Genomic DNA, 15,262 nt, shown 5'->3' with positions numbered 1-15,262 from the left:
CGACCGCCCGTGCACCGACCCGAGTGGCTTGTGTGGCCCGACCCTTTTGGTATCTTCTCCAAGATACCTCGGTTTCGAGTGGATTTTCTGGGCCTTCACTTTATTTCCCTCAGCGTCTATCTCTTTTCGGGCCCGGGCGTCTTTTTGTCTTTGACTCCAGTCTCCTATCCTTACGATACTGCTCTCTTAAGGTGTACCATCTCTTTGCTTTCTTCGGGATTTAATAAGCGGTAAGGTCTTCAGTTGTATTTTCAATTTCTGAGCAGAAGGTATGCCATGAGGATCGCTTTGCTTCCCTGATGGCTTTTTTGTAGTTTGCAAGGGCTCTCTTGTAGGCGGTCCACAGGGCCTCCTCATTTCCTGCCTTGGCCCTGTTAAAAAGGGTTCTGCAGTCTATTCGGAGGGGGGACAGTTCTGCTGACCACCAGGGAGGTTTTCTTTTTCTTTTGGGCTTCCTATTGGGGCAGGCCTTTCTTAGTGCATAGTTGCACGTTTCTGTGAAAATTCAAACTAGTTCGTTTAGACTAGAAATTGTTTGGGAGTATGGAGGGGGATCCGTTGGGATTTTTTCCCTTAAAATATTTTTGTATTTTTGCCAGTCAGTTTTCCTTGGGTTTGTGAAAACTGCTGGATTTGAGGGGTTGACTGTGAGGGTCGTTTCTATATACCTGACCTCCAGTCAGTTACTGTCTCTATTAATGGTTTAGAGACGAGAGTTAGGTCTATTACCTCTTTTCGGTTCTTAATGACAAAGGTGGGGTCATTACCTTTATTACATATGAAGAGTTCAAATCTCTCCATAAAGATAAAGTTAAAAGAGACTCACCGCGGTCGTTTGTGTCTGTATTTTCCCATTGTGTATGGTAGGCGTTAGCATCACAGCCTAATAGTAGGCCTATGTTTTGCTTTTCGCTGTCTTCTACCAGTCTCCTTACCACCTCATCCAGCGGTTCTTCCCTTTCGTAGACCATGTACGATGACAGCACTCGGAGATGGCTGACTCTCGGTGGCTGGCGCGTTATCTGCATCGCTGTAATTATGGAGCAGAAAAATGCTAAGATGCTTTTTGGCTAAAATGCAGGCCCTTACTTTACCTTCGCAGGGAGCTGTTAGAAGCTTATATTCCTTTGTCCCTAATCCTGAAACCTTTCCTCCCACTATCCAAGGTTCCTGGATCAGGACTATGTCGACTCCATCTTCAGTCAGATGGAGTTGAAGAGCTGCCTTACTGTGGTGGAGGTTTATCTTCAGAAGCCGATGTGTCTAGGTCTGTCATTGGACCCATGTTCGCAAGGCTACGGAGGATTGAGGCATCTGTCGAGTAGCCGTCCTCGGTTTCCGATGCCTTGATATCGGAGGCAATCTCCTCGATCACTTCTCCACTGCCTTCCTTATCCTCCTTGGCGGAGTCCGATTTATAGACCTTTATGGTCACTGAGCTAAACCCGAAGTTTAGCTCACCGCCTCAATGGGAGCTAGGGACTCCTTGTTTAGGATGAGGATGGCCTGGTTTGTTGACCCCTCCAAATCGTCGACCTTCCGCACTCGCCAGTCCGAGGTGGGAAGGTGCGGGTTGCAATGCTGCAGCATGGTGACGATCTGGTACGGCACCTTGATGGATGCAGGGATCCAGATCCATGCACGGGGTCGGCAAGGTACGTCGGACCAGCTCAGCGCAACAAGTCCGGCGCCCTCATACACGTCCCCCAGCTCCTTTACTGCGGCTTTGTACAGCTCCGCAGAGCGTTCATCGTCACAGGCGATCACCTTGACGCCGCCTTGGAACCATCCCACGTCTTTGCAGTCAGAAGGGGTGCCAGGTTCTTTGGCTAGAATTTCAAAGCATTTTGTGGCTAGGGTTGCTTCTACCCACTTCCACTTGTTTCGTGGAATTCTGTCACTCGGGTCGTTTTTATCGACCACGCCCAGGAGAATGCGTTTTTTCGCGATCTCCGCAAAGGATCGCCCTGGCTGTACGCGTTGCCGCTTTGCCCTCTTAGGTGGAGGTCGCTTCTTGACCTCTGTGGGCTTGGGTGGTTTGGGAGCTTCCTTGCCGAAGTTTGGCAAAACGTATCTAGCCCATTCCACCTCTTTAACCATTCAGCCGAAGGAGCCGTTTTCGATCTCTCCTGGCTGCGTAGGATTGGACCTGCAGATCGTTTCTCTGCGTAGGTGTGTTTGCCTTTACCGGTTGCCACTGAGTGCTTACCGTCTTTGGCTGCGCCTGAAGGGGGCATCATGGCACAAGGCCTGGAGATGTTCCCATGGCGACGGCTTTGGGCGGCTTGCACTCAGTCGCCTCAGATTTGAGGCGGAGTTCACCCGAACCCGATCCTGTGGTGTTGGCCAGGCATGTGGCCCAATCGCCAACTTCGCTGCCTTGAAATTTGTACGGCCAGACTCAGTCGTCACTGCCGTTTGAGTAGGTTTTTTGGGAAATCCTGACTCCTTTTAATTTATTTTTATTGACTCCACGTGATTCCCACGAGTTGCGGAGAAAAGGAGGGTCCACCCGGGCGGAGATCCGCGACGCCCGGGTAAGGCTTCTTAGAACAGATGGTCGCCAGGTATCCCGAGGTCTCCGTTTGAGACTGAGCTATTTTGTGATCCGGGCCCTCAGTCAGGCTGACTCTCGGCACGGGTCGACCTTAGTCCTTGCCAGCATCCTTTGGCAGGGACATAACCTTGCCAGGGGACCTGTTTCCAGCCGTCCTCGCGTGGAGAGTATAGTCGCACTTCCGGGTGTATGGACCATTACGGAGCGTTCTTCTAGCAAGCTTGAAATTACACGTTATTCCCCTTGTTCATCACCCGACTGACGGCCTTTTCAATAACTTAAATCGCAAAAAAGGTTCAACAAATCTTACTATTGAACAAAATATTTAAATGAAACAAATTTTTAATACAAATTCCTTTTCGCACTTAACTTTCATAATAACTTTAAGTCAAATATAAACAAATAATCCGAATACACACTCTATTTTTAAACCAATTTAAACACTAAATCAAACTTCATTTTTATCGATAAACGTATTAGTTTAAGTGAAATCAAAACTAAACTGAACTATACTAAATTCCCTAACATCGACAAATTTTCTGACAAGTTTCACTCGTATGGCAAATACAAATACCACCACCCGTTCTCTTAGAGCATAGAACAGCAGCTAATCGAAGAAAAATCATGCCATAGACAAAAACAAGAATTATTTCAACAAAATAGACACATGAAGCAAGTACAATTACAAACTATCATTCGTCAAGTTTTAGCCTTTTACCACAGTTCCGAGCAAATTTAGCTGATCATGATAAGATTCCTGACATAGTAAAAAGTCTTCGCGAATTTTCCGGCAATCCGTCCGAATTCAGTTCGTGGAAGAAGGGCATTGATCTAATACTAAAAACGTATGAACACACCGTAGGTACCCCAAAATATTTTTGAATTTTATATACAATTAGGAATTAAATTACCGGTAACGCAGACACAGCCCTCGAATCATACAATGTCCCCCTTAATTGGAATGCTATTTCCAAATGTCTTACACTACACTACGTCGACAAGAGAGATTTGGGTACACTTGAATATCAAATGACAATAATAACCCAAGCTGCAAATCAAACTGTTAAAGAATTCCACTAAGCAGTATACAAACATTTATACCTGATTTTAAATAAAATTGGCTGCATGGCCAAGTGCTTAACATATTTACAGACACCTGTTCAAATAGAAATTATATCCAGCCCAAATTCGTCACAAATCCATTTCAAACAGTCTTTGTAGGAGGCAACATTAAAATAACCCATTACAAGATGGCAAACATATTCAACGACCCAAACAGTATAGTTAAGTTTGCCTACTACCTACACTAAAGACGTTTGACGCTATACTGGGAAGCGACAGCCTAAAAGAATTAGGTGCTGTAATCGACATCAAAAGTAAACTAATGTTATTAAAAATTGGGACACTCATATCCCAATACAAGAAAAGAAATTTGAGTCCGTGAACGTAATAGTCCCAAGAACAGAACACCTGACAGAATCTAAAAAACAAACTCAAGCCAACTTAAAAAAAAAAATCCTAACCTTTTTGCTGAGCCCAAGTAAAAACTGACCTACACCACTAGAGTCAAAGCAGAAATCCGCACAGACACAGGTACTCCGGCTTATTCGAAATTTTACCCATTCCCATTTGCTTTAAAAGACGAAGGCAACAAACAAATCAATAAACTTTTAGAAAATGAAATAATTCGTCCGTCACGTTCCCCCTACAATTTATCAGTGTGGATTGTACCAAAAAAACTAGACGCCTCAAATATAAAATATATAGGCAATAACAAATTGTATTCCGTCCTTGACCTCAAGAGTGGATTTCACCAAATACAGTTTAAAGAGAGCGACATAGAAAAAACAGCATTTTCCATAAATAACGGAAAATATTAATTACTAGACTACCTTTTGGACTAAAAAACTCACCCTCAATATTCCAACGCGCCCTCGACGATATCCTTAGAGAACACATAGGTAAAATCTGTTACATTTACATTGAAGACATAATAGTTTTTAGCCAGGACAAAGAAACACACTGTAAAAATCTTGACTTTATTTTTGATTCTTTAAATGCAGCTAATATAAAATGTCAACTAGATAAATGCGAATAAAAAAAAAGTAGAGTTTCTGGGATTTGTTATATCCGATAAAGGAATAGAAACAAATCCAACAAAAGTAGCAGCAATAGCCAACCAAAAACAGATAAAGAACTAAGAGCATTTCTTGATTTACCGAGTTACTATAGAAGATTTACAATGGGTTACGCATCGCTAGCTAGACCGCTCACAACTTTGCTCAGAGGAGAAGACGGTCGTATTTCCAAATCAGCTTCAGCTAGAAAACAAATCCAACTCAACAGTGAAGCCATGGAGGCGTTCGAATAAATCAAAAGTACCCTAATATCCGATGATGTCATTTTACAATATCCCGACTTTAATAAAGAATTTGTCCTAACTACAGATGCAATAGGGGCAGTACTTTCCCAAAACGATAGACCAATATCATTCATATCTAGAACCCTATCCGAAACAGAAGAAAATTATGAAACAGCCAAAAAGGAAATGTTAGCCATATGTTGGGCAGTAAGATCATTCAAAGGCTATTTGTATGGAGGGTCAAAGGTGAAAATCTATACAGACCATGAATCGCTTACGCACGACTGTAATTGGAAAGGAGGTATAGCAATTAGGAGATGGAAGACATACCTTGACGAATATAACAAACAACTTCTTTATAATACAGGAAAGGAAAATGTAGTGGCAGATGCTCTCTCCAGGGCCCCTAATAGAAATCAAATAAATTCAATCACCTCAACACAACATAGCGCTCAAAGCTCAAACCAAAATCTTATCTCATAAAACCACAACGAAATAAAGTTTCTGAGTTTTTAATTAAACGGAAATTAATTTATATAAGCTTACCGAACCCTGAAAGCTGGACGGTCAAGGAGAACGAGGATACGAGTAAACAACGTAAAGCAACGAAGTCTGCAAGGGAGCTACAGCCTTGATATTCAGCAAGAAACATGATCGCTACATCGAGACTTTCGGGTCAAGGAAAGTCTCCGAATTAAGACACTGGTAGCTGATGTCCATTACGACGAAGGCCGGTTAGCCCGATTCAACAGGCGGGGCCAAACCTAACAAGGACCCGAATAGGCGGCAGGAATTGTGGTGAAGATCCGGTAGACTGCGTTGGAGACTACGTACGTGAACCAGGGGATTGCCTGGTGTGTCCGTGAGAACCGAGCAGGCGTGGTACCGGCACCACCAGTCAGAGCAGACGTGTGGTTGGCGTGTTGTTGTTTCACTAGCGTTTGGCTTGGGGATCGCAGCCGTTAGATACCGTGAGTCCGCGTACGACGACATCTCTTAGCACCCAGGGACACAGTCCGCACCACTTAGGACAACCAGAGCGGTGGGACAGCAGGACGAAGCCGCTGAGCCATCCAGGTCCGTCAGCACCAGCAAAAGGAAAGGGTTAGGGTGAAACGTTCGTCTTTCACTGGGCGTCTTGCTCCAGGAACTGCGGCGAAAACCGTGCGATTGCGCGGAGCGTCGGTAGGAACTGAACAGGCGTCTGGCGCGACCGACCGGGACAGAGCAAGGGACAGGAGGTTGCGGCTAGCAAGGCGTACGCCTTGAGAGCCCAGCACTTTTTCACCCTAGTCTGGGAACGGTGACGATTCCCTAAGCCCACAGACTTTTACCTTGTCAGTTCTAGGTCTACGACGGGAGAGCCGAAGAATCAAATCACATTATAAATCTAGTCAAGAATAAGGAGCAAAGAAACGAGAACTGCTAAGTGTTTTTACTGGTAATCGGGGGATCACGTTTTAATATAAATTTGGTGGGACGAACATACGAAATCTTCTGAGCTAGCCACACGTAACTCATATCGAGCAGACTAACAAAATCAGTTTGTTACATTTGTCTCAACGTAGCGATCATGCTCCTTGATGACTCTCATGGCTGTAGCTCCCTTGCTGATATCGCTGCTATCGATCCAAAGTCCAGTGTTTTACCGTAAGCCTGGTCCAAAGTCCAGCTTGGTTTCGTTGCTTTCCTTAACCTGGCACGCCGACGCTTACTATTCTTCTGCTTTCCTGATCCAGTTCGTGCCGTCCAATTCTCGCTTTCCAATATCTCTCTCGCCCACTTCCCTAAGCACATGGCAAAGAGAAAGAAATTACTCGCAGGGATTTCGCCTCCCCTCCTCAAAGGCTGGGGTGATTCTTGGTAGGATCCGGTCGGCCGCCCAGTCTCTAGCCCTGTCCAGTCGTCATCTCCTCCTTTCTTGGCCCGGGTCCTCCACCTACTCCAGGAGCTCGTGTGGGCCGGCGAATAGGCAACCGCCTACCTCCGACCGCCCGTGCACCGACCCGAGTGGCTTGTGTGGCCCGACCCTTTTGGTATCTTCTCCAAGATACCTCGGTTTCGAGTGGATTTTCTGGGCCTTCACTTTATTTCCCTCGGCGTCTATCTCTTTTCGGGCCCGGGCGTCTTTTTGTCTTTGACTCCAGTCTCCTATCCTTACGATACTGCTCTCTTAAGGTGTACCATCTCTTTGCTTTCTTCGGGATTTAATAAGCGGTAAGGTCTACTGCTGGTCTACCTTTGACTCTGGTGATAGCTAGACGTGGAAACGGTTGCCTTGACTCCTTCTCATTTCTTCCTTTCCTACTTTTTCGACCTTCCATGTATGTAGCAGTACTCTGGTTCGCTCGTGGCATGGTTACGTTGGCTCTGGCTTTGACCTGACGCTGAAATGTTGCGGTCCTGTCGCTTCACTATCTCAACGGTGATGATCTCTCCTTTCCCCGTTGTTGGGGACTGTTGCCTCTTGCGGTGCCAAGATGGATAAACAGCCGTTGTGTCTCTTCCTTATTCCTTTGTCCCACCGTCCAGGGTATGTTTGTTCGTGGCAATACCCAGGCTCGCGGCATGTCTCCGTTGACTCACACCTTGGACTGACGCTGAAACGGGTGTCTCCATCTCGACGTTGGTGACCTTATTTTTCCCCGGTGGTGGAGGCTATTGACTTTGGCGGTGGCCAGACGAAACTACGGTCGTCATCTGAAATATAGCTGGTATTACAAATGGCTGTAATAAAATTAAAAGAAGGTATACTAACGCCTCGGAAATAAATGCGCGTATTTTGCAAAATGGCATGCCAAAGAGATCCGGGTACTGATGCCAGTACAAAAACACTTCTGTTGGTAGTCCTAGTTTTATTCAAATAGAATATTCAGAAAATTACATTTTCTAAGTTGGTCGAAGTGGCGAATAATCACAATGCACACTAAGAGATTACCAGCAACCCCGGTTATAAATATACCACCAAATATAATTGTTATCTGAAAAAGGTTTACGCAAACAGAATGACGGCTTTACAAGACAAAGCATTTTCCAGTTAAGAAGCTTAAATTGAAGCAAGCTATTTTCTATCCCGATAAATAAACATCCATGTGTATTTAGCCAAGTTATGTACTTGAAAACCCAATTTTTAAACACATTAAAACAAGTTTAATAAGGTGTATTAAAGTTTGAATAGAACATCCCCGGGAATGCTTGTGGGATACAGTATTCCAGTTTACTCCGTTGACTCCAATTTTGGCCTGATGCTAGAACGTTTGACTGAATCCGTCCATTCTCGGGTAGTGTTGGCTCTACTGCATACTCTACCTGTTTCCTGCCATCGGATCCGCATCCTTATTCTTGCTATCAACCTCCACCTGATCCTGTTGCTAAAGGTCGCTGATGTGTACCGTGCATTCCTTTCTGTCCTTGGGTGGCGGATCTTTCAGATCACTAGCGATATGAAATCCACAATTTGGTACGGCGCATCGAACCTCGGAGCCTCTTTGTCCCACACCAAGTCACCAATCCTTGGCTTCCATTGCCTTCCTCGCAGGATGTGGTGTCTTGCCTGGTCTTGGGCCACTCTCTCCAGGTTTCTCCGCGCTATTTATCATTGTCTCTTCAGGGCGGTTCGCTCTCTCCGTCGAATTCTCCTGCGGGGTGTTTGGTGCCGTAAGCTGTTGCTTTATTCCCATGTATTTAAGGAACTTCTTGAACGCCTGACTTATAAACTGCACGCCGTTGACTGTGATCCCCACATTCGGGACTCCAAACCTCGCGACTATGCGTTCCCTAAACGCTTTTTGCAACGTTTCCGCCGTGGCTGTTCGCAAAGGTACCAACTGAGTCATATTGTTTCCATGCCATGACCTTGGCATTGGTCCGACGAAGTTTGCTGAACGGGCTGCCGTGTGGTCTTCCGGGACTTGAACCTTGCGCAGTCCTGGAATTCCCGCACGTACGCCCTTTCGTTTCTCTGCATTCCTGTCTAGTAGTACCGGGCTGGCAGTCGAGCTTGGCTCTGCCCACATGCCCGGCTGCTGGGAAGTCGTGGTTTTCTCGCAGAACGGTTTCACTTAATTGACACGAAACGCACAGCTTCCATGTCACCACATCTTCATTCCCTGTTCTATGCGGAATCTGCCTAAGAAGGGTGTTGCATCCATACATAGTCTAGGAACTTCTGAGGATGTGCTTTTTTTCTCTCGCAATTCTTTGATCCAGCTGCACTTAGCCTTGGCCTCTGTCTCCTGCGTTCTTCGTAGTGTCTCTGATGTCATGGCCTCTGATAGTGACTGCCAGAGCTCAAATACTACCACGTTCAACTGACCCTTTCTGTACGCAATTCCAAAATTATATTGCTGTATCCCTAATGCCCATCCCTTTACGAAGGGCTTTCTATGTTGTTTAGCCACTTCAGTGCCATGTGATCCGGCATTACCTTAAAGTGGTACCCAAACAGGTATGGATTTAATTTCCTAGATGCCTAGCACGCTTTCTCTGTTGTTGAGTAGTTTTTCTCAAATGCGCTTATGGTCCGGCTAGAGTACGTCCACTCTAACGACCACAAACCGCCCAAAACTGCCACACCCACACTTTTGAAAAATGTTTTGATATTTTGTCATTTTTGTATTAGTCTTGTAAATTTCTATCGATTTGCCAAACAATTTTTTGCTACGCCCAATCTAACGCCCACAAACCGCCCGAAGCTGCCACGCCCACACTTTTGAAAAAGGTTTTGATATTTTTTCATTTTTGCATTGGTCTTGTAAATTTCTATCGATTTGCCAAAAACTTTTTGCCACGCCCACTCTAACGCCCACAAACTGTCAGTGCTGAAGACTCTCCTTCGCATACCCACTAGCTGAGTAACGGGTATCAGATAGTCGGGGAACTCGACTATAGCGTTCTCTCTTGTTTTATATTAAATCAATAGAAATGTACAAGACTAAAAACATGAAAAAATTTCAAAATATTTTTCAAAACTGTGGGTGTGGTTATTTTGCACGGTTTGTGGGCATTAGAAGGGGCGTGGAAAACAATTTTTTGGCATACCGATAGAAATTTACAAGACTAATACAAAACTGAAAAAATATCAAACCTTTTTAAATAAGTATGGTCGACGAACAGATAGACCGACATGGACAGATCGACTCTGCTATTGATACTGATCAAGAATATATATACTTTTTACGGTCGGAAACGCTTTCATCTAAATACTTTTACACGAATCTTTTTTAATCTACGAGTAACGGGTAGAATAACATCAGGCTACGAGGAATACAATATTTTGTACATTAAAACTAGTTCCTTTAACTAAGCACTAATAATTTAAAAGAAAATCCTAATTTTTCAATAATTAGGTACGTTTGCGAAGCCCTTTTTACTTTATAAGCCCGCAGTGCCTCCTCAATCTCCATGAGGACAAAACTGCATCTTGCTAGTGGAAATCATAAGACAAAAAATAATTTATAGTCCAATGAAATCAGTAATGGAAAGCATAGGCCATAACCTACTACACCTTTAAAGAATCATATTCTTTGGGGCAAATGCTTTATCGACAATCGTTGACAAGAATCTTACGTGTTTCGAGCCCACCAAAAAGGCCAACATAAATCTTAATGTACTCTAAGATGTTTTTATCATTATTAACCCATTTTATGTTCTTAGTTCTCCTTTAGAGTGATAATATACAGTTCGAATTCTCATAAGTAAAATAAAAAAACAAAGAAACTGAGTTGAATATTTTATTATTCGAAAATAACACCATTTATTTAACTTTCTAGGGTGGCTGGTGGTGGAAGTCCTGTGGACGGGGTCTAAATGGTCTTTATCTTCATGATCCCCAAGATCTAACTGCGCGGCAAGGAATAGTATGGTTTCGTTGGAGAGGTTGGGACTACACATTAAAAAAGTCCAAAATGATGATTCGGCCTAAGATATCACCACAACCGACACTATCTGGAACGTCTTTATAGAGAGGTTACGAACAAAATAACCATTTCTTGTAAAAATTTTTCACATTTTATTATTTAGATGTTTTAATTATGAGTTAGATTAGTTATTAAATAAAACTTTTTTATTAAATTATATATAAAAAACAAAGAAATTATTAAAAATGTAATAAATAAATGACTAAGAATAAATTATAAGGCTTTGTCGATTTATAAAGAGACTTTAAAAGCATTCGACTATTCGGTGAATACAATCAAGGCGTACCTTACAAACTACTAACTAAACAAACTCCATAGAGTTTAAGGTGTACATGTCAAGGACCTACAAACCCAAAAAAGCCTGATTCCTTCTAAAAAAAAAAATTACTGAGATGGGCTCCATTTAATTTGTGGTATACATTGTTTTAACCACAGAAAAGCAACAAAACTTAAATACAATGCTGAGACGGTAAAATATATGTGAATTATATATAATTAATTAATATAATTCGATTGGTATCGGTTCGGGATATCGCATAAAACAGCTTAAATTATTTTGAGTCTGTTTAAGCCCATTAATGTAAACATTTATTTATTTATAAAGATCTGACTGGTGAATTAGAGCTATGACGTCTAGGGACTTCTGCTTGAGTTTTTTATTGCCATATTATTGTGGAAGTTCAATCGCCGACGTGTGAAGACGTGTTTTTATCGAGCTCCGCACAAAATCGGTTGTTTTGATTGAAGTGAACGACTAATAAAATAAACTACATAAATAATTCGAAAGCGAAAGAGACGCTCTATGCGATGCAAGATCGCTTAAATAGATATAGTGATTCGTTATCTTAAATAATAAAACTATGAGTCAGAACGACACTCGCGCTCAGTGTCAGCGTGAGCAAGACGAACGCCGGCTCTCAATTCAACGCAACAACGCGTACTTTTCCTACGTCTCACCGACAACCCCCAACGCAGACATCGAGCGGTCAATAACCCATAGCCCAAGAAACCTTCTTCTACCAACAAATCAAGAAAGAGCGCGTTCTTGCTCTCCCGCTCTTTTAGCTCCGACACAAGCCCCGCTACCTCCAACAACAACAGCTGGAGCTATATCGACAGCCCGCTCTATTTCGTCGTCCGCTGCACCCGCTCACGCTCTGACTGAGTCAGCGAAAGTAAGACCGCAAGCATCAAACGGTACTGCTGCACTACCCTGCAAAACAAAACGAAAAAAGCTGGGTCGACAGTTTGGTTAAAGCTGAATGCCTGCCGGATTTGTCATCTGATCACTCGCCTGTACTAATTCACCTCAGCCGATACGCAAAAAACGTGAAACCACCATACAGATTGACTTCTCACAAAACAAACTGGCTCAGGTATAAAAAATATATAAGTTCACACATTGAGCTAAGCCCAAAACTCAATACTGAATCTGATATAGAGAGCTGCACGTGTGCATCCGTCCTTACTGCAGCAGCTCTTACTGCAACATCCAAAATCACAAATACTAAAATTAATTCAAACAAGACCAACGCACAAATCGAGAAACTCGTCCACGTAAAACGACGCTTACGAAGAGAATGGCAATCTTCTAGATCCCCAACTGCAAAACAAAAGCTAAAAGTAGCCACACGAAAACTGGCCAACGCTCTGAAACAAGAAGAGTAAGACGATCAGCGCCGATACATAGAGCAACTCACACCAACAGGCACGAAACATAAGTCACTGTGGAGAGCCCACTCAACTCTTCGCACACCGACTTAAGCCGTTTTGCCGATAAGGAATTCCTAAGGCGGCTGGGCCCGTAGTGATGCAGACAGAGCCACCACATTTGACGCTCACCTACAAAATGTGTTCACGCCAAACCAGGCTACTAGCACGTTCTCGCTACCGTCCTCACCCGTAAACTGCCACCAGCAACACACCCCAATTGTGTTTCGTCCTAAAGAAGTAATTAAAATAATCAAAGACAACCTCAGCCCAAAAAAATCCACGGGCCGCGACCTTATAACACCGGAAATGATCATCCAGCTGCCTCACTTTGCAGTTCGCTACATAACTCAGCTCTTTAATGCCATCACCAAACTTGGTTACTTTCCACAACGATGGAAGAGGTCGATTATCATAATGATTCCAAAGCCTGGTAAGGACCACACAGTCCCTTCATCTTACAGACCAATAAGTCTACTGTCATGTATTTCGAAACTATTCCAAAAATGCCTGCTGGTCCGACTTAATCTACATCTGAGAACCCACAACATAATCCCAGCCCATCAATTTGGATTTCGCGAATGCCACGGAACCATTGAACAGGTGAATCATATAACAACGGAAATAAGAACTGCATTCGAAAATCGCGAATACTATACAGCAGTATTTTTAGACGTATCCCAAGCATTCGAAAGCACACACAAACTTCTTACCTCTATGACAGAAAGTTTGCTGTACGGTGCAACACTGCCACTTCCACTGATCATGTAATTGAAGCTGGAGTCCCCCAAGGCAGCGTTCATGGGCCAACCTTATACCTCATCTACACCGCCGACTTCCCTACAAATAGTCGCTTAACGGTATCCACATTTGCCGACGATACAGCTATCCTTAGCCGTTCAAGTTCCCCTACCCAAGCTACAGCACAGCTGGCATTGCACCTCACCAACATTGAGAAGTGGCTCTCTGACTGGCGACTAAAGGTAAACGAGCAAAAATGCAAGCACGTGACGTTTACGCTAAACAGACCAGACTGCCCTCCGCTCTTGTTGAACAACATACCACCCCCGAAAGCAGATGAGGTAGCGTACCTAGGAGTACACCTTGACAGAAGACTCACATGGCGCAGGCACATTGAAGCCAAAAAAACTCAACTGAAAATCAAAGCCAACAGCTTACACTGGCTCATCAACTCTGGTTCTCCGCTCAGCCTAGATCACAAAGTCTTACTCTACAATTCTGTATCTGGACCTATGGCTCACAGTTATGGGGCAATGCCAGCAACAGCAATGTTGACATCATACAGCGAGCACAATCAAAGATTCTGAGAACAATCACTGGGGCACCGTGGCACGTTCGGAATGAAAACATCCAAAGAGACTTAAATATCCCATCAGTTACCAATGCAATTACGGAACTTAAGGAAAAATACCATAGCAAGCTTTACTCGCACCCCAACACCTAGCGAGAGGTTTAACCCAGCTCAGCAGCCGTTCCCGTCTCCGGCGAAAAGACCTACCAACCTAGCGAAGAAATTTTTAGGGCCGTTTAATCATAGAACAGTTGGAAAAATAATACAACTGTTTAGAAAAAAATACTTGTTATAGTTAAGATTTTTAAACTTATTGTTAGTTCTTAAACAAGAAGATTCAATAAATAAAAGCAAAGTAATAAAAAAAAATATATATATATATTATTGTCCATGTATAGGCGGTTAAAGTTGGTACATATATGGTGGTATCGATTCTAAGGTATTGTAGATTATTATAAATGTTTGCGTGAGAGGGGTTGAAAGAGAATCTATTGGGTTTGTGTTTCTAATATGTTTGTTCTGTAGTTTATTAAAGTGTTGCAAGTGGAAATTATGTGTTCTAGTGATAGGTCGTCGTTGCAAAACGTCCAGACAGTGGTTTACGTTTGGTCGAAGTATGATTTGTGTATAATTTTTGTGTGTCCAAGCTCTTTTATTTTTATTTGGTCTCCCAGTGAACCGTCAAATATTTGCTTATTCCTATTTGGTAGCTGTTTACTTGGGCTTATGGTTTGGTACTCAGTGACCGATTTTGCTAAATAAAAAAATCCATACCAACCATAACTAATTTTATTAATCAAACTTTTTAGTATTTATGGGTACCATAATAATAAATACGCTTGACATGAGCAAATTGTGTATAACGAGAAATTTTGGAGTGTGCATACTTGCTAAATGTTGTTGTTGCAATATGGAATTGACCAAGCTTCAACTAGGCTTCGTCTATTTCTTTCTTATGCCAGAAAGTGGTTTGCGATATATCGCTCTCTTAGGAGACACTAGAATTGGGCTGATGGTTTTATGGCAAATGTCGCTGAGAACGCCAGAAATTTCTGCTTCCAGCCGCTGTATTTCAGTTTAATTAATATTTGGCCGGCTATGTCATTGATGATCTACGCTACCGAGAACGGTTAATATGATCATTTCCTTATTTTAATTCGTCATATAAATGCAAAAAATGTAGTACTCACATGCAATAACATAATGCAGCTCTAAGCACTTTCGGCTAAGTGCAGTCAACTATTATTAAAGGCGTCGCAATACTGATCGCTTAAAGTATGAAGTTTTACGAATATTACGTATATATTATTACATATATTATGTATATAATATTACATATATTATGTATATAATATTACATATATTATGTATATAATATTACATATATTATGTATATAATATTA

At 42.8% G+C, this 15,262-nt stretch overlaps 1 protein-coding gene across 2 annotated transcripts in view; it reads left to right on the top strand.

Annotated features, from left to right (window-relative positions):
* The window catches only part of LOC120457614 (angiopoietin-2), a 190,773-nt gene extending 179,823 nt beyond the window's left edge, over window positions 1-10,950 (top strand). The window contains exon 7 of one of the 2 annotated variants that reach the window (XM_039645122.1): window positions 10,691-10,950. In XM_039645122.1, the coding sequence (XP_039501056.1) occupies window positions 10,691-10,882 (192 nt within the window). In that variant the 3' untranslated portion in view covers window positions 10,883-10,950. The remainder of the gene's footprint in view (window positions 1-10,690) is intronic. The other variant, XM_039645124.2, reaches the window with a different exon arrangement.
* Window positions 10,951-15,262: the final 4,312 nt, after the last annotated feature.

This window comes from Drosophila santomea, unplaced genomic scaffold (assembly GCF_016746245.2).
Source record: "Drosophila santomea strain STO CAGO 1482 unplaced genomic scaffold, Prin_Dsan_1.1 Segkk63_quiver_pilon_ctg1_scaf, whole genome shotgun sequence".
Lineage (NCBI taxonomy): Eukaryota > Metazoa > Arthropoda > Insecta > Diptera > Drosophilidae > Drosophila > Drosophila santomea.
This window is presented reverse-complemented; position numbering and strand designations above follow the sequence as displayed.